Genomic DNA, 25034 nt, shown 5'->3' on the forward strand with positions numbered 1-25034 from the left:
ATAATATCTCTATGACTGCCACCACGCTGGCGACCAAGTGCACCTGCGCAGCAACCCCTTGCAATTCTGGAATCTCTACTAGATCATACATGACAGAGGGCCATGCAACTTCTGCTGAAAAACCTCCAAGGAAGGAGAGTCCATCGCCTTCTGAGGGAGCCCATTCCACTGTCAAGCAGCTCTTAGTGTCAGAAAGTTCTTCCTGACGTTTAGCCAGAATCTCCTTGCTTGAATCCATTGTTTTGGGTCCTACCCTCCTGAAAACAAGCTTGCTCTATCCTCCACGAGACAGCCCTTGAGATATTTGAAGATGGCTATCATAGCTCCTCTCGATCTGCACTTTTCCAGGATAAACATCCCCGACTCCCACAATCGTTCCTCATAAGGCTTGGTTTCTAGACCCTTCATGAGTCACTTCCCATAAACTTTGTTGTTGTTCAGTCGTTCAGTCGTGTCCGACTCTTTGTGACCCCATGGACCAGAGCACGCCAGGCACGCCTATCCTTCACTGCCTCTCGCAGTTTGGCCAAACTCATGTTAGTAGCTTCGAGAACACTGTCCAACCATCTCATCCTATGTCGTCCCCTTCTCCTTGTGCCCTCCATCTTTCCCAACATCAGGGTCTTTTCCAGGGAGTCTTCTCTTCTCATGAGGTGGCCAAAGTACTGGAGCCTCAGCTTCAGGATCTGTCCTTCCAGTGAGCACTCAGGCCTGATTTCCTTCAGAATGGATAAGTTTGATCTTTTTGCAGTCCATGGGACTCTCAAGAGTCTCCCCCAGCACCATAATTCAAAAGCATCAATTCTTCAGCGATCAGCCTTCTTTATGGTCCAGCTCTCACTTCCGTACATTACTACTGGGAAAACCATAGCTTTAACTATATGGACCTTTGTCAGCAAGGTGATGTCTTTGCTTTTTAAGATGCTGCCTAGGTTTGTCATTGCTTTTCTCCCAAGAAGCAGGCGTCTTCTAATTTCGTGACTGCTGTCACCATCGGCAGTGATCATGGAACCCAAGAAAGTGAAATCTCTCACTGCCTCCATTTCTCCCATTAACTACCTCAAAGCAATCTCACAGTAATCAATCCCAAAGCAATCAACAATAAAAACAATTCCATACGTAAGAAACAATTTCTTATCCAATACAGATACAGACTGGTAATATACACAGTGTTATATTTTGTGTGTGTGTGTGTGTGTGTGTATTTATAGACACACACATGCATATACATTCATACACATTTCTGCATATATAAATTAAGGGAAGGATGCCAATATTAAAAATGGGAAATGGACGTACAATATTAGGGTGTGATTAATGGTCTGGGTCTTACAGGTCTAGCGAGCAGCGCAGATAACATTTACTCGCAGTCAGATGTGAAGTGTGTCTACATTTACGAGAATCAACGGTGGAATCCTGTCACTGGATACAGCAGCAGGTACGGGGTGCCGAGGCGCAAATTTCAGAATGACTCTCTTGTGTGATGTCCATTGGAGTCTACTGGACTTACTTGTAAGACTCATTGCTTGGCTGAATCTCTTCGTTATTTGAGTTGTCGTTTTAAGAAAATAACAGCAAGCAAGCAACCATTTCCATTTGCTCTGCCAACTAGCATGAAAACCTTGTTTTGATTCTGGATTGTGGTCCTTGTAAGTTGACTTGTCCACATCTGTGTGCATTGAACATTTCTAATAATAGTAATAATAATAATAATTATTAATAATAATAATTTATTATTTATACCCCACCCATCTGGCTGAGTTTCCCCGGTCAATGTAGGCGGCTCCCAACAGTATATTAAAAACACGATAAAACATCAAACATTAAATGCTTCCCTAAAAGAGGGCTGCCTACAGATGTCTTCTAAAAGTCAGAGAGTTGTTTATTTCCTTGACATCTGATGGGAGGGTGTTCCACAGGGAGGGCGCCACCACCGAGAAGGCCCTCTGCCTGGTTCCCTGTAACCTCACTTCTTGCAGGGAGAGAACCGCCAGAAGGCCCTCGGCGCTGGACCTCAATGTCTGGCTGAACGATGGGGGTGGAGACGCTCCTTCAGGTATACTGGGCTGAGGCTGTTTAGGGCTTTAAAGGTCAGCACCAACACTTTGAATTGTGCTCAGAAACGTACTGGGAGCCAATGTAGGTCTTTCAGGGCCTTTCAAACTCTTAGGTCTGATAGTACACCAAGCTTGGGAGGCCTAGGAAGTTCTCTGCACTGGGTAAATACTAGATTTCACCACTTGAGGGTGTATTTGCCCAAAACTTTCATCATGGGTGCCAGGACCAGGTGGAAGAAATTATGCCTAGGACTCGCTTTGTGGAAACTGCACGGCTCAATTTTGTTGTCAAGACAAATCTTCTGTTTATATATCTGTTGAGAAATGTAACTTCTGCATGAGGTAAATCTGCTTATTGATTTGATGTGTTTATATCTTGCCTTTCTCACAAGTTGAGATTCAAGGTGGCTTAGCAACACTTTAAAGACATCATTATAAAATACTGTATATTCTGGCGTATAAGACTACTTTTTAATCCAGGAAAATATTCTCAAAAGTCGGGGGTCGTCTTATACGCCGGGTGGAGAATCTGCGGTTGAGTATATCTCAAACTCTACATTTTAACTGGAAAAGTTGGGGGTTGACTTATACGCCCAGTCGTCTTATACGCCGGAAAATACGGTACACAGTAATAAAAACTGGTAAAAAAAAGTATCTAAAATACAATAAAACACATTTAGAAGCGGCATTAGCACCAACAAAGTTGATGGACTACGCCGGAATGGCAAAATAAACTTGGAAGCTCAGGAATCAAGAAGAAGACAAGAAATTTAAAAAAGAATGGGAAATGTTTATAATTTATATACAAAATCATTGTAAACAGGTCAAAACATTAGCAGGATTTTAAACACACTTGTAATGTAGCAACATATAGATAACTTCAGAAGATGAAAAATTGGAGAAGTACTGATATGCAGTTGAAAATAGAATTAAAAGGACCCATGGAAGGGATTTGGGGTGGGGGAAGTCTGGAGATTCAGAGTAATCTCGATATTTGGGTTTGGTACTGTTTTATGTTGTATGCTTATATCTTTGAAAATCAATTAAAAGATTTTTTAAAAAAAATAACCCAACATAATCTGTGCCTAGTTTTCAAAGGATAGGAAGGTCTTAGACTGCTGGCAGAAAGGTGATAATAATCATAATAATTTATTACTTATACTCCGCCCATCTGGCCGAGCCTCCCAGCCACTGTGGGCTGCTTCCAACCGAATATTAAAAACACAATAAAACATCAAAGATAGTAAGGGAGCCAGTCCAACCTCTTTTGGGAGGGAATTCCACAATCTTGGAGCAGCCACCGAAAAGGCTCTGTCTAATGTCACTACCAACTGTGCCTCCACTGTTGATGAAACTGAGAGAAGGTGGGCTTGGAACTATGTTTTGTCCAAGAACTCTTATCGGTGCCCTCGGGATTGACTACAGCTTCCTTCATTTTGCTGCCACGTAATGTAAGGAAGGGCCTGGATACCAGCTCTGAAAATCACACTGGGAAATAGCAGAGGAGCAGAAGGGAGCCCAGAAGCTCAAGCACCACTAAACTATGGTTGAATGTTACACGTGGATCCAACTCAGCAGAGTCTCAAAGGCTGATCCCTAATACAGCCGTACCTCCTGTTGCATGCACTTCATGTTGCGTCTTTTCACGTTACGTCCCACGGCAATCCGGAAGTACTGGAACGGGTTACTTCCGGGTTTCGCCGCTCACGCATGCACAGAAGCGCCAGATCGCACATGCGCAGATGCAGCACTTCGAGTTGTGGGCATTTCACGTTATGGATGGGCCCCTGGAACGGATCCCATCCATAACACGAGGTACCAGTGTACGCTGTTATACAAGGAAGGCATTTCTGGTGCAAAGTGGTTTCTTCTAGGCCGCAACACTTGGCACTGAACTCCACTGAACAGAGTGGGACTTAACTAACTGAGTCAGCACACAAAAGATCAGGCACTGAGCGTCCTGTGTGTGTTTTGTCTTACAGGGGCCTCCCCACGGATCGGTATATGTGGAGCGATGCATCCGGCTTGCAGGAGTGTACGAAGACCAACACCAAGCCTCCGTCGCCACAATGGTCTTGGGTAAGCGGACTGGACCTTTCTGGACATTGCCCTGTTGCAAGGATAAACTGACTTGCAGCAATAGGTTTTCTGGAGTTGCACCCTTTGGGCAAGTCACAAGTCTGTACTCCATGTACTGAGTCAGGTGATTGATCCACCTAGCTCCGTATTGTCTACACTGACTGGCAGCAGCTCTCCAGGGCGGTAGACTCTCCCTTCCATATCTGGCAATGCTGGTGATTGAACCCGGGACTTCCTGCATGCGAGGCAGAGTCTCTACCACTGAGCTACAGCCATTCCCTGGAAGGAAGGTTAATAGAATCATACAATTTTAGAGCTGGAAGGGACCCCGAGTCATCTAGTCCAACCCTCTGCGATGCAGGAATCTCAGCTATAGCATCCATGAGATGGCCATCCAACCTCTGCTTAAAAACCTCCAAGGAAGGAGATTCCCCACCCCTCTTGTGAGAGTCTGTTCCGCAGTCGAACAGCTCTTACTGATACTTAGTTGAACTCGCTTGTAGTTCGGGTCCCAGCGCTCATATTTGCTGCCTACTCCTGTTTCGAAAAGGATATCGGAAGATCCTGTGTGACAACTAGTTTTTCCCTAAGCTATATTTTTTTCCTGTTTTGCCCTGGGAGTTTTTTTTTTGGGGGGGGGGATGTATGGATAGGATTGGTGTGAGAACCCTTGGCTGCTGGTGTAGAACTGCCTTGGCCCACCCCCTCACCTGTTCCGACCTCCCATTTTTTAATTTCCCACAATTCCCCCAAAGGGCCCAACCATAGCTTTGCTTCAGGTCACTTTGACTTTAACCCGGGTGAGTGGCTTCCCAGACCCAACTGCTGCTACTGGAGGAAGCCACCAGGGGGCACCCTGCTGGGAGGTTTCTCAAAATTTATGTTGCTGGTACTGGATATGAATCAGATTTCTTCTCTTTCTTCTTCTTCTTCTCCTCCTCCTCCTCTTCTTTCTCTTCTTTCTCTTCCTCCTCTTCCTCCTCCTCCTCCTTTTCTTTTTCCTTTTCCTTCTGAATTCTTGACTCTCTCTCCACTCAATCCAGGTTTCTGACTGGTACATCGATTTTAGCATTTCGGGTGGCACTGACCGGGAAGGGTGGCAATACGCAGCTGACTTTCCAGCGTAAGGCTTATTGTTTTCATTACTACCGCTAAATGGTTTGGCTTGCATAAGTTAAATCCCCCGTTTCAGCTTTGAAGTGTGAGCATGAAGTCTTCAGAATGGCAACAGGAGCACAGCAGAAGCTTTTGAGGAAAAGAAAAAAAACAGGGGAAAAAACATTAGGTTGTAATCCATCCAAGGTTACCGTATTTTTCGCTCCATAATAATAATAATAATTATAATAATAATTTATTATTTATACCCCGTCCATCTGGCTGGGTTTCCCCAGCCACTCTGGGCGGCTTCCAACAGAATGTTAAAATACAATAATCTATTAAACATCAAAAGATTCCCTAAACAGGGCTGCTTTCAGATGTCTCCTAAAAGTCTGGTAGTTGTTTTCCTCTTTGACACCTGGTGGGAGAGTGTTCCACAGGGCGGGTGCCACTACCGAGAAGGCCCTCTGCCTGGTTCCCTGTAACTTGTCTTCTCGCAGCGAGGGAACCGCCAGAAGGCACTCAGCACTGGACCTCAGTGTCCGGGCAGAATGATGGGGGTGGAGACGCTCCTTCAGGTATAAGACGCACCTTTTCCCTCCTAAAAAAGATGGGGAAATGTCTGAGCGTCTAATGGAGCGAAGGCTCCCTGTCAAGCCTGCTTTTGGGTTCGGCGGGCGGCATGGGGGTGGTGGAGGAAGCAGCAGCATCCCCGCTGCTTCCTCCACCAACCTTCGCGCCGCCCGCTGAGGTGTTGCCTGCCTCCCCGGACTCCGGCGAAAGTGGGGGGGGTCCCCTTCATCGGACTGCTCCCTCCGCTGCTGCTGCCTCTTCTGCTCCCCCTCCGGCGCCCCCCCCCAGCCTTTTATAGGATATTTTTCTGGTTTTCCCCCTTTAAAAAATAGGTGCGCCCTATGGTCTGGTGCACCCTATGGAGCGAAAAATACGGCACTTCCACACCATACATCTAAAGAGTTCTTATTAGACCTCTGTTGCCCTCACAGAGCAACAGTTCTCAGAGTGGTTTAACAATCTAATCCCTCCTCAGAGGGAACTCATGAAATTAAAGGCCTGCGAAGGGGAATAGTGGTCTCCTAACAACTCTCAGCACCCTTAACAAACTACAGCTCCCAGAATTCTTTGGGGGAAGCCATGACTGCTTAAAGCGGTATCATAGTACTTCAAATTCATACAGTATGAATGTGGCCCAAGATCCTCGTTTCTGCATTTATTGGGTTAAAATTTATTTTTACTTGACGTTCAGGCCGCTGCTGTCTGGGCACTGCCATTTTCATTTCCCACGATGCCCTCCACAGAGTGTTGCTCCAGGGGATTGTGGGAAATTAAAATGGCACCTCCAAGAATGGCTGCCCACAGGAAGCATTCCAGTGGTGGGAGAAGTAAAAAGCTAAAGGGAGATGATTGGTGCTTGTACATTTTGCCTCATAGCTCAGGTTCTACAAATGCTAAAATCTTGCTTTAAAAAAAAATTAGGATCATCTTGGGGGAGGCGGCGGGGGGCGGAGAACAGCCCCCTCGCTCTCTAGACACCCATATGTCCAAGTAGCCCAGCACTGATTACAGCACATCCGCTGCCGCCGCCACCAGATTCATCCCACCAAGGCCTCCTTCAAATCTGGAGCTGGACCTCACTGCAGGGTTGTTGTGAGGAGCAAAGGGAGCAAGCTTGAGCACCTGGGAGGGAAATGGGGAGGATCAAAGTAAATTCAAAATCTGGCGCTCTTTGTACCTGTGTCAGTTTATGGAACCAACAGCAAGAAGATCTGAATTTGTTTCGTTGCTCATGTCCCATTAGACTATACTGCACTCCATGAGCTCCATTTACACGAAAAGAAAATCTGGCACTGGGGTGCTACTTTGCTATTTAGCAAAAGTTCACTCGTGACAAGCGGCTAACCCCCAACATGGGAGCCTTGTTGGCCCGACAAACCACCCTTTGTTTGAGAGGAGCGAAGGGCCAGGACCTCTTTATCTTTTTGCCGGTGGACAACGTTTAAAAACAGTGCGTCTCTCCTTCCTGCAGGTCTTATCACGGGCACAAGACAATGAAGGACTTTGTGCGGCGAAGGCGTTGGGCCAGGTAAAACACATCACACTCAAAAATAGGTACCTCTCAGGTATATTGCGGGAGGGGGAAAGAATTTTCCCTTCCTTTGCACGTACATCGGCCTGCTTCCCTTACCACACACTTTTTCGATTTTTAAAATCTGATTCTATTCTATACTGCTTTAAGTATAGTTAACGGTTTTACTACAGAGTTATTGGCAGCTGTTAAAGGGTGGTTCATAAGAATCTACAAATAGCCCTGCCATCCTGTTCTCACAGTGACCGACCAGATCAGGGGTTGGCAAGCCTTACCGGGCATAGGCCAGATCACACCCGCGGAGATCCTCCGTGGGCAAGACTTGCACAGCGCAATGGTGGAAATCGCTTTTGCGCATGTCCGTGGCTCTGGAAATCGCTTCTGCGCATGCCCCGACGCCGAAAACCGCGCCTGCGCAAGAAGCGATTTTCGGCATCTGGTAATACGCAGAAGCGATTTCCGGAGCTGCGGAAGAGAGTCCCTGCTCCGGTTTAGCACAGCGCACAGGGACTCGCCAAGCGGGCGGCTCAGTTCGGGGGTGGCTCGTGGGCCATTTAAACGGCCTCTGTGGGCCGCTTCTGGCCCATGGGCCTTAGGTTGCAGACCCCTGGACCAGGTGCCCATCGGAAGCTCGCAAACTGGATGCGATGAGTGCTCAACAGCACTCTGCCCCAGTTGCGATTCCCAACAACTCCTATTCAGAGTTATAATGGTGAATACGCAATCTCCCTGATCTCTCTGGTCTTTGTGAGCTTCAGTATGAACGGACCCCCCAGCCCCTGCCCCCCCCCCCTGGACCAGTGCAAGGATTGGAGCCATTGCTCACCGCCAACCTGGCAAAATGCACCTGGCCATCGCGGGCTTTTAAAGCACTGACACGTTGAATTGTGCTCAGATACGTACTGGGAGCCAGTGTAGATCCTTTAGGACCGGCCATCCAATTTCCGCTCACCCCCCCCCCCTAAATAAAGCAAAGCAAATGCAGGAGGAACGAGTTGGCTACTTTTTTTTTATTTCCATGCCAAGGCGGAAGGCATCAGTGCCCTGATCATTCTCTTTGCCCTTTGACCTCCTGACCACCACACAGCAGTGCCCCTATTAGTTTGGCTTTCTAAATATCTTACTGCGCTGAACTGCTGTTCATCATACTCATTTGGCTAATTGGTAAAACACACATGCCTTCATTAGCTTCTGTAAACCTACAACTTGAATTGCTGTCCATCGGAGTTTTTTGCCTCCCGCTGGCTGCAGGTTCAGGTTTTTCTGGGCCCTGAAGTGCCAGTTCCTAGTGCTTAGCAAGGCCCCCTCGGGTCTCAAACCGTTGTATATCCTGCAGCTGCAGATGGGTTAAAAGAAGGGGTTGTTTGGCCCTCGAAGTTCAGCCACGTTCCCCGCCGCAATTCCCTGCGTCGAGTTTTGAAAGTGTTTGCACCCTGCCACCTGTGATCCTTCTCACGGTGCTTCATAACATCATAAATGTTTGTAAGAAATTTGTAAGAAATTGATCTTCAGTATTGTCTACTATGGACCATAAAGAAGGCTGATCGCTGAAGAATTGATGCTTTTGAATTATGGTGCTAGAGGAGACTCTTGAGAGTCCCATGGACTGCAAGAAGATCAAACCTATCCATTCTCAAAGAAATCAGCCCTGAGTGCTCACTAGAAGGACAGATCCTGAAGTTGAGGCTCCAGTACTTTGGCCACCTCATGAGAAGAGAAGACTCCCTAGAAAAGATCCTGATGTTGGGAAAGATGGAGGGTACAAGGAGAAGGGGACGACAGAGGATGAGATGGTTGGACAGTGTTCTCGAAGCTACTAATATGAGTTTAGCCAAACTACGAGAGGCAGTGAAGGATAGGCGTGCCTGGCGTGCTCTGGTCCATGGGGTCACGAAATGTCGGACACGACTGAACGACTGAACAACAACATTGTCTACTCTGGCTGGCAGCAGTCCCAGTAATTTCAGGCAGAGAGTCTCTCCCAGAGCTACCTGCAGATGCTGGTGATTGAACCTTGGACTTCCTGCGCGCAAGGCAGGTTCTCTTGCATTGCCCTTTTACTCACCTCCTTTCTCTCTCCCTTGCCTTTCTAGGAAATGCAGATACGTCACCAGTGGTCCTTGGCTGGAAGTCCCCCCCATAGCCCTGTGGGACGTTTCCATCATTCCTGAATCTCTGGCTGCTGAGGACGAGTTTGTGGCTCTTTGGGCTATCAGCGACAAGGGAGATGTGCTTTGCCGACTATGCATCACGCCCCAAAACCCAGCTGTGAGCCTTTTGTTTTCTTGCGCGTTTGTGCAAACTGAGCACCGTGAAATGAATCTAAATAACATCACTTGCGCGCTTTGCTAGTTTGTATGCTTTTGGGTAATCAGTTATAAATGTTGTTTTTTAATGGGGCATGTTAGGGTCAATCCTCATTTGCCCCCATTTAGTTCAGGCCTGGGGGAACCTGTGGCCTTCCAGGTGTTAGGATCGCGTCATAGAATTGTAGGGTTGGAAGGAACCATGGGGATCATCGAAGTCCAGCCTCCTGCAATGCAGGAATCTTTCGCTCAACATGGGGCTCGAACCCACAACCCTGAGATTAAAAGTCTCATGCTCTACCAACTGAGCTTGGGCTCCAACTCCCATCAGTCCCAGCCCATAACTTCATGCATCTGATAGATGACTGTAGTCCATGAATGGTTCTACTACCAATAAGGTGGCTACCCCCTTGGATATTGTGTCAGCTGTGCAAGTGTCACTTCAAACATATCTAGGGGGACCCATGGAGTTTTATCTTCTTGCTAGCTGTCTTTCTATTCAAGTAACATTTCTATACTCTGAATACCACCTCTTTTTTTGCCATTGAGTTCCATTTCAATCTAACAGACACAACACAAAAGGAAAGGGGGAAGAGGAGGGCCGATGAAAATAAGCGAATCCAGGAGCCAATGCTTAACATTACACAATTGTAGCAATGGCAAGGTGGAATGACCACTGAAGGGAGGCAGTGGTGGGATGGGAGGAGCCAAGCGGCAGGTGGCCCACACTGAACTTAATGAACAAGGCCTTGCTGTCTTACCCTTGATGGAGACAGTTCTGGAAAGTGCTGAGGGGTTTGGGGAAAGGAAGGATTCCAGCAGCAGATGGAAGCAGAGCCAATGATGGCCATATTTATAGCTTTGTCCGCATTCTCCCAAGGGCAGCACTGAGGCTGAGGAGGAAGCAGAACAGACAGAGCCACCTTCTGGACCAGTTAGAAAGAAGAAAGGCTGAGGTTGGTGGGGCAGTGCCCCATTGCCCTAACTGATCCCAACCAGGTCAACAAAGGGGGGTCTGACTGCGTCCCCTCTTACCCCAGCAGCAGCCTGAGACCACATCTAGCATTGGAGTTTTGAACTTTATAGTGCTTGTAGCCGGCCTTCCTTGCATCTAGAACCAAATGCTTCTGTTGCATTTTTAGTAGGTCGTTCCAGTCTCGGGACGCAGTCGTGCAACTTTGCTTGCCTTAGGAATTGCTTTGCAGAAGGGTGAAATCCTCTGTTATTGTTACCTGTCTTAGAAGTTCAGGAACCGCTGAGATTGGGTAGCCAGTACATTCTCCCTCTTCCCCTCCCATGCCCCCCAATTAGGGAACATCCTGGCTCCACGTGGGAACAGATCAGCCCTTCGTTTCGGTTTCCATCGGAGCATTTCACCAGGTCTGGGCCGTGGCCCGCGATGGCTCCATCTTCTATCGCGGTTCAGTATCGCCGAAGAAACCTGAAGGTAAGCCTGTGACCACTGGCCATATGTTGTTGTTGTTTTTTCAGTTAACAAAATTTACGCCCTGCTTTGATTGTAGTAAAACCTCTAAGTGGTTTGCAAGAAACATTCAAACCACGTGTTACGTACCGCCCCCCCCCCCTTATGAATGCTGCGAGTTATGGGCTCCGTTAACCCGGAAGTAGATGCCCCTTGTTACGACCTTTGCCCCAGGATGCGAGCGGAAGTCACGCTCCAGTAGCCGGAGGCGCCATTAGAGAAAGCGCACCTCATGTTACGAGCGGTTTCCTGTTATGAACAGAGCTACAGAACGGATTAAGTACGTAACACGAGGTACCGCTGTATTGGCAATATTAAAACGATTAGAAATTTTAAAAAAACAAAACACATATATTATTTTATCAATCGAAACAGTTAAGAGCCATTAAAAAGATAATTGAAGATACTGGGTAATTAAAATTAACAGTAAAAAGGAAAAAGATTGAAGCACATCAACAACATCCCTGCACCTACAAAATTAGTATGTGAAGGAGAAGAGTTTTAGGCTTGTTTTCCTGTGTGCATGGACCCAGACTACTTTGCCCTCTCCGGAGTGATGTGGATTAGGTCTTGCAGAAGAAGGCAAGCAGATGGACAATGGCAAAAAGGTGAACCCATTCTGGGGGGGGGGGTCCCACTGGGGGAATCCTGTTCAAGCCCCAGATCTAGAGGCACCACTGAGTATGGTGAGGATAATGTGATAAGCTGCCTCATTGGAAAAGGGCCAGAACAGGCTCTCTGCTGTGTTGATTCCCGCATGTGCGTGTTTCTGAAGGTTCTGGGTTTTGTATCACTGAATACAAACCATGCTATAATTATTTGTGTTGTTTCATGGCTGTCCGGCTGCCTATGTCATTGTACAGGTGACTGCTGGTACCATATTCCTTCTCCTCCAAAGCAGAAGATAAAGCAAGTCTCTGTTGGACGAACCTCTGTCTTTGTTGTGGATAAAAATGGTGAGCTGCTTGCTTTCTGTTTCCAGAGGGTTGTAATCCGCTGCTGTCTTAAATCTGTTGCACCAAAACACTACCAGGAATCTTATGGCACCTTAAAAGATAAGGGGTGTCTGCACTCAGTATTGAGTGATTATTTATCAGGAACTGAGATTGTGCAGTAGCACCAGGTGTGTTTTGATTATGGCGTTGGGAGGGAGCAAGAGGAAGTACATGCAGGACCCACTGTCACAACTCTCATTATCTGAAATCCCGGTTATCCAAACACAAAGAATTCTACCCAAATCTTGCTACTCAAACAGCTGATTCAGATATCCAAACATTTGGAGTTTGCCACTTACTTACTCGTTTGTGTTTTGATGGTCATTCACAACCATTTCAGGAGAGAAACCAGGGAGGGAGGGAGAGAAATCAGACAAATCACGGATTAGAAATGTTCCCATAGGAAATAATGGGAACCATCAGCTCATTATGTGAACATTCGCCTAATGATCGATTTCCTGGGAGTGCATGGTGTTCAGAAAGCGGGATCTGTGTGTAATTTTGTTCCCAACCCAGGGGGTGAGAGCCAGAGGTTTCTGCAGCATTGTCTGCCAATGGGAATTTTCTTGCATGCAGCCAATTTTCACAAAATGCAGGCTTCTTCTCCCCCTTCCCATCAGTTGATGGGAAGGGGGTGGGGATAAGACTTTGCCAGCTCAGTGATCAGCACTTCGGAAACCCCCCAAAAAGCTCACCACTTCTGCATTACAGAATTGTCTTTCGAATTTTAAAGCATGATGTTCACAAATGCAAGACCTGGGCAGATCACCTCATGCCCATGCCAAACTTTTCCTTTTATAGGTAATCTGTGGTATCGCCAGGGCATCTCACCAAGCTACCCTGAGGGCTCCAGCTGGGACCACATTTCAAACAACGTCCGCAAAGTGTCCGTTGGGCCTTTGGACCAGGTCTGTTGTTGTTTTTTTAATTAATTTTTAATTATTTTTCCAAATACATCAAATTACAGCCAATTCAACATCTAATATAAAATACATTCACATTGCTCTGCCGAGCTACGACTCCCCTCCCTCACATCAGCAGGTTTTCTAGTCCATTCTCAACACACAGTTTTTATCACTCATATTAAACTATGTCAAAGGTCTATTCCAGTCCTACTAGTGTTTTTAAACTTCCACGGTTCAATCTTAAGTATTCCACAAATTTACTCCAATCTCTTCGAAACCTCGAGTCATCCTGGTTTCTGACCCTGCCGGTCAGTTTTGCAAGTTCTGCATACTCCACCAACTTCGTCTGCCACTCATCAATCGTTGGTAATTCCTGTAATTTCCACTTTTGAGCAAGCAATGTTCTCGCTGCAGTTGTCGCATACATGAACAATCTTTTGTCATTCTTAGCTATTTCTTCTCCCATCAATCCCAACAAAAAGGCTTCTGGCTTTTTTTGGAAAAGTATATTTAAACATCTTCTTAAGTTCATTGTAAACTGCTTCCCAAAAAGCCTTAACCTTGTTACAAGTCCACCACATGTGATAAAAATCACCTTCTTCTTGTCTGCATTTCCAACATAATTTATCATGTGTTCTATACATTTTCGACAATTTCACTGGAGTCAAATACCATCTATACATCATCTTGCAGGGAGGGAACCACCAGACTTAACCCTAATGGACCAGCTTCCACTGATCCTGCCCCAGCCTTTGAGAGAGAGAGAGAGAGAGAGAGGGAAAAGGGTGTGTGTGTGTGTGTGTGTGTGTGTGTGTGTGTGTGGAAAATTGTAGTGTGGCTCCTTCCACTTCTTCCTGTCAGTTTTAGCAAGTAATAAAGCAAGATTTAATTGCTTGGTGCTTCTCATTCATTCTGCTGTGTTGTGACATTGGAATGGTCCCCATGATGTGATACGTCTACACCTGAGCGCATCTGCTTGGTGCCTGCTGGATCGTTCGGATTGCGATTCCCATCTGCTCCAGCCAGCATGGAGAGTGGTCAAAAATGAGGGGAGCAGAGGCGGTTTTAGGGTAGAGCAAATCTGGCATTTGCACTGGGTGCCGCACTGAAAAATGCTGTAGAACGGAATGAAAGAGGCGAACGTTTGTGTCGCACAGAGAGCTGCTGAAATTTGAGGTGGGAGTTGTAGTCCAACAACATCTGGAAGGCCACAGTTTCCCCCATCACCATTTTAAAGCCACTTCACATTTTCAACCCAGCCTGAACAAAGATCATTGCGTTTGCAACATGCGAGTTTCTCTCGTCTCTTTCTGTATGCACGTTTTGGAAGCTGGCTGCAGCTTGCCAGCTCCCGAGCTGCACCCAGAATGAAAAACCTGTCCACACACATAGCTGACTGCACCTGGGAAGCATGTAAATTGCTACATAGATGTGCCCTCCTTTTGCACAGGGATTTTGGTAATGGGCAAAGCAGCCCCCTTGGTTGGTTGTTTTTAGTATTGGTAATCGATGGTGTAGGAAGAAATAACATGGTGTTATCACCAGCCCTATTCCTGTTTTCTAGGTCTGGGTGATAGCTGACAAAGTACAAGGGAGCCATAGCTTGAGCTGTGGAACGGTCTGTCATCGGACGGGAGTCCAGCCAATGGAGCCGAAAGGCCATTCCTGGGACTACGGCATTGGGGTGAGTAGCGTAGTTCCTTTTTAAAAAAATAATAATAATAATAATAATAATAATAATAATAATAATATCTACTACTGCGGGCAGGAATCCCGTAAAAGAAATGGAGTGGCCCTCATAGTCAACAAAAGAGTGGCGAAAGCTGTACTGGGATGCAATTTCAAAAATGATAGATTGATCTCGATACGAATCCAAGGCAGTCCTTTTAACATCACAGTAATCCAAGTTTATGCACCAACTTCCAGTGCTGAAGAAACTGAAATTGACCAATTCTATGAAGACTTACAACACCTTATAGAAATGACACCAAAGAAGGATGTTCTTCTCATTATAGGGGATTGGAATGCTAAAGTAGGGAGTCAAGAGATAAAAGGAACAACTGGCAAGTTTGGCCTTGGAGTTCAAAATGAAGCAGGGCAAAGGCTAATAGAGTTCTGTCAGGAGAACAAGCTGGTCATCACAAACACTCTTTTCCAACAACACAAGAGACGACTCTACACATGGACATCACCAGATGGGCGACATCGAAATCAGATTGATTATATTCTCTGCAGCCAAAGATGGAGAAGCTCTATACACTCAGCAAAAACAAGACCTGGAGCTGACTGTGGCTCTGATCATCAGCTTCTTATAGCAAAATTCCAGCTTAAACTGAAGAAAGTAGGAAAAACCACTGGGCCAGTAAGATACAATCTAAATCAAATTCCTTATGAATACACAGTTGAAGTGAAAAACAGGTTTAAGGACTTAGATTTGGTGGATAGAGTGCCTGAAGAACTGTGGATGGAGGCTCGTAACATTATACAGAAGGCAGCAACGAAAACCATCCCAATGAAAAAGAAATGCAAGAAAGCAAAGTGGCTGTCCAATGAGGCCTTAAAAATAGCGGGGGAGAGAAGGCAAGCAAAATGCGAGGGAGATAGTGAAAGATACAGGAAATTGAATGCAGATTTCCAAAGAATAGCAAGGAGAGACAAGAGGGCCTTTCTAAACGAGCAATGCAAAGAAATAGAGGAAAATAACAGAATGGGAAAAACCAGAGATCTGTTCAAGAAAATTGGAGATATGAAAGGAACATTTCGTACAAAGATTACCACAATTAAGGACAAAAGTGGAAAGGACCTAACAGAAGCAGAAGACATCAAGAAGAGGTGGCAAGAATACACAGAGGAACTATACCAGAAAGATATAGAGGTCTCATACACCCCAGGTAGTGTGGTTGCTGACCTTGAGCCAGACATCCTGGAGAGTGAAGTCAAATGGGCCTTAGAAAGCCTTGCTAACAACAAGGCCAGTGGAAGTGATGATATTCCAGCTGAACTATTTAAAATCCTAAAAGATGATGCTGTTAAGGTGCTACACTCAATATGCCAACAAGTTTGGAAAACTCAGCAGTGGCCAGAGGATTGGAGAAGATCAGTTTACATCCCAATTCCAAAGAAGGGCAGTGCCAAAGAATGCTCTAACTACCGCACAATTGCACTCATTTCACACGCTAGCAAGGTTATGCTTAAAATTCTACAAGGCAGGCTTAAGCAGTACGTGGACCGAGAACTCCCAGAAGTGCAAGCTGGATTTCGAAGGGGCAGAGGAACCAGAGACCAAATTGCAAACATGCGCTGGACTATGGAGAAAGCTAGAGAGTTCCAGAAAAACATCTACTTCTGCTTCATTGACTACGCAAAAGCATTTGACTGTGTCGACCACAGCAAACTATGGAAAGTTCTTAAAGAAATGGGAGTGCCGGATCACCTCATCTGTCTCCTGAGAAATCTCTATTTGGGACAAGAAGCTACAGTTAGAACTGGATATGGAATAACTGATTGGTTCAAAATTGGGAAAGGAGTACGACAAGGCTGTATATTGTCTCCCTGCTTATTTAACTTATATGCAGAATTTAGCATGCGAAAGGCTGGGCTGGATGAATCCCAAACCGGAATTAAGATTGCCGGAAAAAATATCAACAACCTCAGATATGCTGATGATACAACCTTGATGGCAGAAAGTGAGGAGGAATTGAAGAACCTTTTAATGAGGGTGAAAGAGGAAAGCGCAAAATATGGTCTGAAGCTCAACATCAAAAAAACTAAGATCATGGCCACTGGTCCCATCACCTCCTGGCAAATAGAAGGGGAAGAAATGGAGGCAGTGAGAGATTTCACTTTCTTGGGTTCCATGATCACTGCAGATGGTGACAGCAGTCACGAAATTAGAAGACGCCTGCTTCTTGGGAGAAAAGCAATGACAAACCTAGACAGCATCTTAAAAAGCAAAGACATCACCTTGCCAACAAAGGTCCGTATAGTTAAAGCTATGGTTTTCCCAGTAGTAATGTACGGAAGTGAGAGCTGGACCGTCAAGAAGGCTGATCGCCGAAGAATTGATGCTTTTGAATTATGGTGCTGGAGGAGACTCTTGAGAGTCCCATGGACTGCAAGAAGATCAAACCTATCCATTCTCAAGGAAATCGGCCCTGAGTGCTCACTGGAAGGACAGATCCTGAGGCTGAGGCTCCAGTACTTTGGCCACCTCATGAGAAGAGAAGACTCCCTGGAAAAGACCCTGATGTTGGGAAAGATGGAGGGAACGAGGAGAAGGGGACGACAGAGGATGAGATGGTTGGACAGTGTTCTCGAAGCTACTAACATGAGTTTGGCCAAACTGCGGGAGGCAGTGAATGATAGGCGTGCCTGGCGTGCTCTGGTCCATGGGGTCACGAAGAGTCGGACACGACTGAACGACTGAACAACAACAATAATATTTATTCAAAAAAAAATTAACATAACAAATAAAACACAACAACAACATAAAAATAACAACTACAAAAAGAGACCACACTACAAAAATCATTCTATCCTTTACAGATTGTATTTTCCTCACATCTTAATTGGACTTCCTCCTGTCTCCTCCTTCTGCGTCCCTTGTAAATACCTTTCAATAACTTCCAAAATTAAATACTATCTATTTTCAAACAACAACTTATCCTTTAACATCTCTTATCTCTTAACCTATATTATATCAATATCAAAATAATTACCTCTACCTCTTATCCTAATCCAATAATATTTTATCACATAACTACCTAACTTCTATTCTACAACCTATCCTATCTTCAAAATATATCTAATTTTCTAACTTACAATACTCTTTTAAATACAATTTAAATTTTCCCCATTCTTCTCTCTGGTCACGGATTTTCCCGGTCATTTCCGCAAGCTCCATATAGTCCATTCGTCAGTTGTTGGTAATTCTTCTGTCTTCCAGTTCTTGGCTATTAAAACTCTAGCTGCTGTTGTGGCATACAAAAACATATCTCGCTTTGCATGTCATGAGTCTATCTCATATATTAGTTTCACCTTTTAAGTTGAATTACTGAAATAAATGAACCTTTCCATGATATTAAAATTTTTCGAGTTTCACCTGTATAAGAACGAATTCCTATGCCCCACAAATAACCCAGAAATGCATTTTAAATAAAAGGATACATTCTACTCATGTAAAAACACACTGATTCCCGGACCATCCGCGGGCCGGATTGAGAAGGTGATTGGGCCAGATCCAGCCCCAAGGCCTTAGTTTGCCTACCCATGATCTACAGGTATAGGTATAGTAGTACTAATACTAATAATAATAATAATAATAATAATAATAATAATAATAATAATAAGACACATACAGCTGGAATTTGTTAGGGCCTGCTGATTTTCCGGGCACCATTTGGAGAAAATTTGTAAGCAGAGCCCAGGTAGAACAGCCACATGTATGGCTGGCAGGTGCCTAGACTGTGTACACACTCACACACCCTGCACCAGGGGTTGCCAGTATGGAGCCTACAGGTACACACATGCCCACAAAAACATCCCCCTGGTGTCCACAGGGTCTTCTCCACTTGCTGAAATCAGGACCGAAAGAAGCACTCCATTATAGCAACAGAGCAGGTTGCTTGACTTCATGTATGTGCGATGCCCATGATAATTTCTTTCATATATAATTTTTATTGAATTTTCTGTTTTACCATTTAGAATATTCATTTAGACAACCTTAAAATATCAATTACTTCCCCCCTCCTCTTTCCGTAGTTCATTTTGCATAGCATATAAATCCCTGCCTATTTTATATAAACTAAACCATTCAGTATTCCATTATTACTTCCATCAAAAGTTATTTACGCTGTTGAATTTATCTTAATGCTGCCAACTTTTTCAAGTGTATGCAATCCCACCCACCCCATATATTCAATAAACATTTTCCAGTCTTCTTTAAACGTATGTTCTTCTTGTTCTCTTATTCCGTAAGTCAGATCCGCAAGCTGCACATATTCCATCGGTTTTAAGTTGCCATTCTTCTCTGGTTTGGACATCACTCGCTTTCCAGATATTTTCCCTGGCTTGAAAATGTGCCCATGGGTCCATTTACAAGAGAAAAGGGTGCTGGACTTAAGTGGACCTTTGGCCTTTATCCAGCAAGGCTCTTCTCGTATTCTTAAGAGGCTTTTCTTGTCCGTGTTGGGTAGCTGCTACACAGCAGAGTCTTTTCCAAACATGTGGCCGATTTCTTCTTTTTCTTCTTTGTCAGGGAGGATGGGAACACATCACAGTGAGAGCCAACGCCGTGGAGAGCACCAAGGCTGTAGCCCAGGAAGCCTCCGCAGGGCATCCCCCCGAGCCCAATGAAACCGAAGCTGGAGAGAATGAAGGAAGAGGAGACCCTCCCCAAAACACTGTCTTGGTGGACACAGCTCAGGGCTTGGACCGGAATGCTGTGCAATGTTAATGCGCTCCATTGTCTAGAGACGTGGCGTAGCATTTTGCTTCCACTCCACTCACTCCACGCACCCCCAATCGGTGTAAAGTCTCAGTGGATCTGTGCCTGTTTCTGAACACTTTCGTCATCTCGCCCGGACAGAAGAGGGAGTTGTGTATTCGTGAAGGCTTGAGGAGTCCAAATCTTGCCTAGTTCTGTGGTTGGTTGTAGACCTTTTGTCTATTTCAGTGTGGTTTTTTTGGAGGCTATAATAGAGGAAAAAAACCCCATGTAAGCCCCCTTGAAACACTGAGGAGTTTGCACAGCCACAAGGCTCTGCAGATCAGGGCCCTGGATGCAGGGAATCAAACCTGGTCCTCTCTGAATGCCGTGGGACTCCAGCGCCCATCAGTCCCAGTCAACATAGGCGATGGTTGGTGATGATGGGATCTGTAGTCTAACAACAACGGCTGGAGAGTCCCACATTGGCTTTCCGTCCATTAGATGCGGTGTTCATTAGAACTGGATTTTTCTAAGTGAATTTTTTATGTTTGTTTTTGTGGGAGGGCATCGTCGTTGGGTCTTTTTTTGTAATTAATTTATTCTCTTCGTAATATTTATTATGCACAGCACTGCCGAATAGGCTACGGTGTTGCCGGATCTGCCCATTTAAGCTGAGCCCTTTTTTAAGGCAGCTGCTATGAAAAAACTGAGACGAATGTAAATAGGACTCTGACGTCCTGGTTCCCCCCCCCACACAAGCCCTTTCATCAAACCTGTGAAATGATGATGATCCCACTGATTTCATTGGATCTGCTGTGTGAGGTCAAGTTCTTGACCGGTGAGAATCCCTCTCCCTTTTCGGAGGTGATTTGCTGAAACTGAACCTCTTAGGATTAATTCTGTGTCACATGCTACTGCTTTCTTCTTTCCTTTTGCAGTTAGATCTGCTCTAAAATAGTAGCAAAACAAAGTTAAGTCGGCAGCACTGGTCGGCAACTGGCTGCCCCATGTCAGTTGGTGCCCATGAAAAATCACCAGCACATCTTCTAACAACTGCAAGTGGGGCAAGCAGATAGAAAGCACATTGGATGTGCTCCTGCACCTTACAGCTCCTTGCCACCGCTCACCCACTTTAGATAGCGCGTCCTTTGCCAACCTGGCGCCCTCCAGATACAATCCAATAACATATGGAGGTCACCATATTGTTGAAGGCTTGGATGGCGCAACCTGGCTTGTAATTGAGGCAGGGAGCCAAAACAGCCTGACTCCTCACCCCTTTTGAATTGCCCTACCCGCCAATCTAGTTGCTGATCACAATCACTTTACCAGTCTTTGGATTTTGGAGGTCAGGCTGGTCTGTAATTGGAAAAAAGAGAGAGGAAGGTATATTAGAGGAGCGAGGAACCTGTGGCTCTCTAGCTGTTGCTGAACTACAGCTCACAAACAAGCTTGGCCCAGGGATGATGGGGGTTGTAGCTCAGCAACATCTGGTTGGGCCAAAGGTTGCCAACACTTGGTTTACTGTCTTCTTTTTAAAAAGAAAAAAAAGTACATTTCCTCGTGTGTGCAGTTTAATAAAAGGAAAATGTAGATCAGCTAATAACAAAAAAATATATCTGCACAACTTCGTTTCTTAAAGCATTAGTTACTTTCATCAGGTGTGGATAAACTTCGAACGTTCTTGTTCTTTCCTGCTTATTTCATCTCTAGCTCTTCTCGAGATGCACTTTAAAATTAGGCCTTCCTTTTCAGGGAGAGAGAAAAGATGCACGCTTTGTCCCTTGTTTGCTGCAGCAGCAAAGCAGTTCGCGGGAGCCGTTTGGGCACGAACCTTTGCGCTGCCACACCGTTTAGTGCTCCCAGTCCAGGTTTGATCTTTCGCAGAGATTGGGAGATCTGTATTGCCACGAGTGAGGGACCTTTCCAGCCGCATAGGGCACCCCGCAGAATCGTCCACAGTTGCCCCTAGCGCAGAACGTGCTTTACGAATTTCTGCTTGATCCGGACAATCAGTTCCATGTTCTGCGTAATGATGTATGTAGCCTGGCAGAGAAACAAACCCACATCCTCACTTCTCATGATGGCATTTCTGACATGTTGGAGCCTTTCAAAGCAAACCTATGACTGCCTCCATGCATACGCCAAAGTGGTGCAGTTGAGGCGCAGCTGTGCCATGCAATATTTTTGATGCATGGTTCAACACGGACAGCCCAATCTTGTGTTTGCTAAAAGGGTCTCGCAGGGGCTTCTTCATTAAGGCTTCCTCCAAAGCGTGGCTGCCCTGCGCTAAATGCTGGATGCAAGTCAGAATCGAAAGCAGGGAAATTGATCAAAAGTTCATTGCTGGGACTTCGCAGGTTGCAACTCTTGAACTTTTCATTTTTAGAGGGGAAAAACAACAAGAACTTTGTTGCTAAGAATGCACAAGGCACAGATTTTTGCCATCGCAGAAGCCTCATCAGGCACAGCAGCCTTGATCAGAAAAGGAGCTGTTTGCTGGACATCTGAGCCAGGTAGAGTCTAGAACAGGCTTGCTCAGCCTCGGCCCTCCAGATGTTTTTGGCCTACAACTCCCATGATCCCTAGCTAGCAGGACCAGTGGTCAGGGATGATGTGAATTGTACAGGTGAAACTCGAAAAATTAGAATATCGTGGAAAAGTTGAATTGTTTTCATTAGCTACTGGAGTTATAATATATGAGATAGACTCATGACATGCAAAGCGAGATATGTCAAGCCTTTCTTTGTTATAATCGTGATGATTATGGCGTACAGCTGATGAAAACCCCAAAGTTGAGATCGTTAATTTGGGGTTCTCATCAGCTGTACGCCATAATCATCACAATTATAACAAATAAAGGCTTGACATACCTCGCTTTGCATGTCATGAGTCTATCTCATATATTAGTTTCACCTTTTAAGTTGAATTACTGAAAGAAATGAACCTTTCCACGATACTCTAATTTTTCGAGTTTCACCTGTAGTCTCAAAACATCTGGGGGGCCCGAGGTTGAGGAAGCCTGGTCTAGAAGAATGTAATAGCTGTAAGAGGTTGATGGGTGGCATCTGAGTTGCCAACTATGCCGTCCAATTATCTCAGGAGTAGGAAACCTTTCGACCCTGCAGGTGTTATTGCAACTCCCACCAAGCCCTGGACATGGGCCATTCTTTTTGGAGCTGATGGGAGTTGTAGTTCAGCAACATAGGGAGCGACAAAGGTTCCCCACACATGAATCACTAGGCCGGTGGATTTAAGCTGGTTTAAGGAAAGACCTTGGTTCAAGAGAGAGCTGCGTTGCTGAAGGGCCTATTCTGCACCGCAGGAATCCTGGGATTAATTTCATTGACTCGCATCTGTCTGAGCCAGGAGGACACTGCAAGGGTGAGCTTTACGTTCTGCGTCTTTCTTGGTCCCGTGTGATGGCATGCGGGGAGGGAGGGAGGGAAATTGCACTGTGGCATGGTTTTAGAGCAATTCTATATTTGAAGTAAATCAGTTAATGTCGCATGTCCTTCCATTTTAGAGAGCTTCTATATATATGTAAACGTATTTGATGCCAAGTAAAAAAAAAAAGCGACGTTTCACAATCAAAGGTGAAGACTGCCTCTTTCTTTCTCTCGCGCTCTCCTCTTCCCTGTCAACCTTGCCCACTTTGGAGCAGTTGGGGGTGGGATCCAAGTTGTTGTTTTATGGTGTTGCTTTAACCCTATGGTTGTTGGGTTTTTTTTAGCTCTGCGGTTATAAAGAAATATCTATGGCATTTGCACAGATCTCCGGTTAACGTGATGCGTTTAGATCAGCGGTGGGAAACCTCAAATGCGGCCCTCGAGACCGCTCCAACTGGCCCTCGCAACTCTCCTGAACCCCTCATTACCGCTGCCTTTGCGCCCTGAGTGTTTTTTGGCCTGGCTTGAACTTTGATAATGCGTCTTGCCTGCCTGGGTGGAAGACAGAGAGGAGAGGGTGTTGAAACTGGGCCTACAGTACCAAGACAAAATCTACACTCTGCCCATTTTTGCCTGGGAATTGATCGATTATTTATGTACAGTGGAACCTCTGTTTTCGAACGTAATCCGTTCCGGAAGTCCGTTCGACTTCTGAAACATTAAAAAACCGAGGATCAAAGGCCTGTCAGCAAGTTCAATGGGGAAAATTGAGAAATGCACCATGGAAGCCGTTCAACTTCCGAGGCGCATTCGAAAACAGAAGCATTCAGTTCCAGGTTTTCAGCGTTCGGCTTCCGAAACATTAAGCAGCCAAGATGTTTGAAAACCGAGGTTTGACTGTACAGTGGTACCTCGGTGTACGAACTTAATCCGTTCCGGAAGTCCGTTCTTAAACCAAAACCGTTCTTAAACCAAGGCGTGTTTTCCCTAATGAGGCCTCCTGCCACCGGTGCCCTTCCACTGTTTGGATTCTGTTCTTAGACTGAGGTAAAGTTTGCTAACCAGAACACCTACTTCTGGTTTCCTGGAGTTTGTATACCGAATAGTTCATTAACAGGGTTGTTTGTAAACCGAGGTACCACTGTACTGGATTTATGTATATTTCGCCTTTCTGTCAAGGCTCCCAAGGCAGTTTACAGTTTGAAATAAATAAAAACAAGTACATTATATACGAGTGACAGTGTCCTTTCAGATTCCCCAGAAATGGTTTGGAAAAGTCCTCTTCGTATTTATTTTTAATTGGCACTCTGGGGTTCTTTAATTGCATAAATACTTTCCCTCCGAAGTTGGCATTCTTAAAAGTAACCCAATCTCAGAGTGCCAACTTCCCCTCCAGTATTTTTCTCCCTCCAGTGCCATTAAGAAGCAGAGCCTAACAAAGGCAGAGCTGATATTTACTCAAGGTAGGTATACACTTTAAGCAGTACGCTCTGTACCACTTGCTAAACTGTTAGTCTAGTGATCGCTTTGCCAAAAGAATTAATAACTTTGTCTTCCCCCAGCACAAGGACACTGTTATAAAGTAGGTAAGGTGATATCTTTTTTTCTCCTTCCTTTTTGGTTCTCTCGGGTTAAATTCCTGCCTGCTCAAGTTTCACAAAGCTGTATTTATTTTTATGTTTTTTTAAAGGAGAGAATGTCTAGATTTTGTGAAAGGTAAGCTTTGGGAAATCAACCTTCAAACTAGACTTGCGGGTGCTGAGTTCAAATGCCATGTCAGCTCTGGTCTGGAAGGAGGACTCCATACTGACTACGCTTGCATTAGTGTATGCCCAAAGATCTGTTGCACATAGCAGAACTTGCGCACCATTCTTTTGGAAATGAAGCACTTTGGTTTTCAGTGGTCCTAATGCTTAGCTTTCATAAAATCATAGATTTGTAGAGTTGGAAAGCATCACAAGGGCCACCTAGCCCAACCCCAGCGTGGGGCTCGAACCCACGACCCTGAGATTAAGAGTTTCATGCTCTACCGATGGAGCTATCCCAGCCTGTCAAGCATACAGAACAACAACAACTCAGTATTTTTCCCATGTGCCTTCTCTAGGAGCTGCCAATCCTCAGCAGCTGACTCACCTCATTTCACTCTCATTGGCTCTAATCTGTTACTAAAAAAAAAACCTGATTGGTTGGCTCT

The 25034-nt window shown here is 45.4% G+C and overlaps 1 protein-coding gene across 1 annotated transcript in view; it reads left to right on the plus strand.

Annotated features, from left to right (window-relative positions):
* Positions 1-19706, plus strand: part of TECPR1 (tectonin beta-propeller repeat containing 1) — a 42314-nt gene extending 22608 nt beyond the window's left edge. The window contains exons 16-25 of the mRNA XM_033167130.1: positions 1336-1438; positions 4040-4136; positions 5180-5259; positions 7279-7335; positions 9432-9606; positions 10956-11091; positions 11991-12083; positions 12924-13030; positions 14592-14711; positions 19284-19706. Coding sequence (XP_033023021.1) covers positions 1336-1438; positions 4040-4136; positions 5180-5259; positions 7279-7335; positions 9432-9606; positions 10956-11091; positions 11991-12083; positions 12924-13030; positions 14592-14711; positions 19284-19481 — 1166 coding nt within the window. The 3' untranslated portion in view covers positions 19482-19706. The remainder of the gene's footprint in view (positions 1-1335; positions 1439-4039; positions 4137-5179; positions 5260-7278; positions 7336-9431; positions 9607-10955; positions 11092-11990; positions 12084-12923; positions 13031-14591; positions 14712-19283) is intronic.
* The last annotated feature ends 5328 nt before the right edge of the window (positions 19707-25034 follow it).

This window comes from Lacerta agilis, chromosome 13, assembly GCF_009819535.1.
Source record: "Lacerta agilis isolate rLacAgi1 chromosome 13, rLacAgi1.pri, whole genome shotgun sequence".
Classification (NCBI taxonomy): domain Eukaryota; kingdom Metazoa; phylum Chordata; class Lepidosauria; order Squamata; family Lacertidae; genus Lacerta; species Lacerta agilis.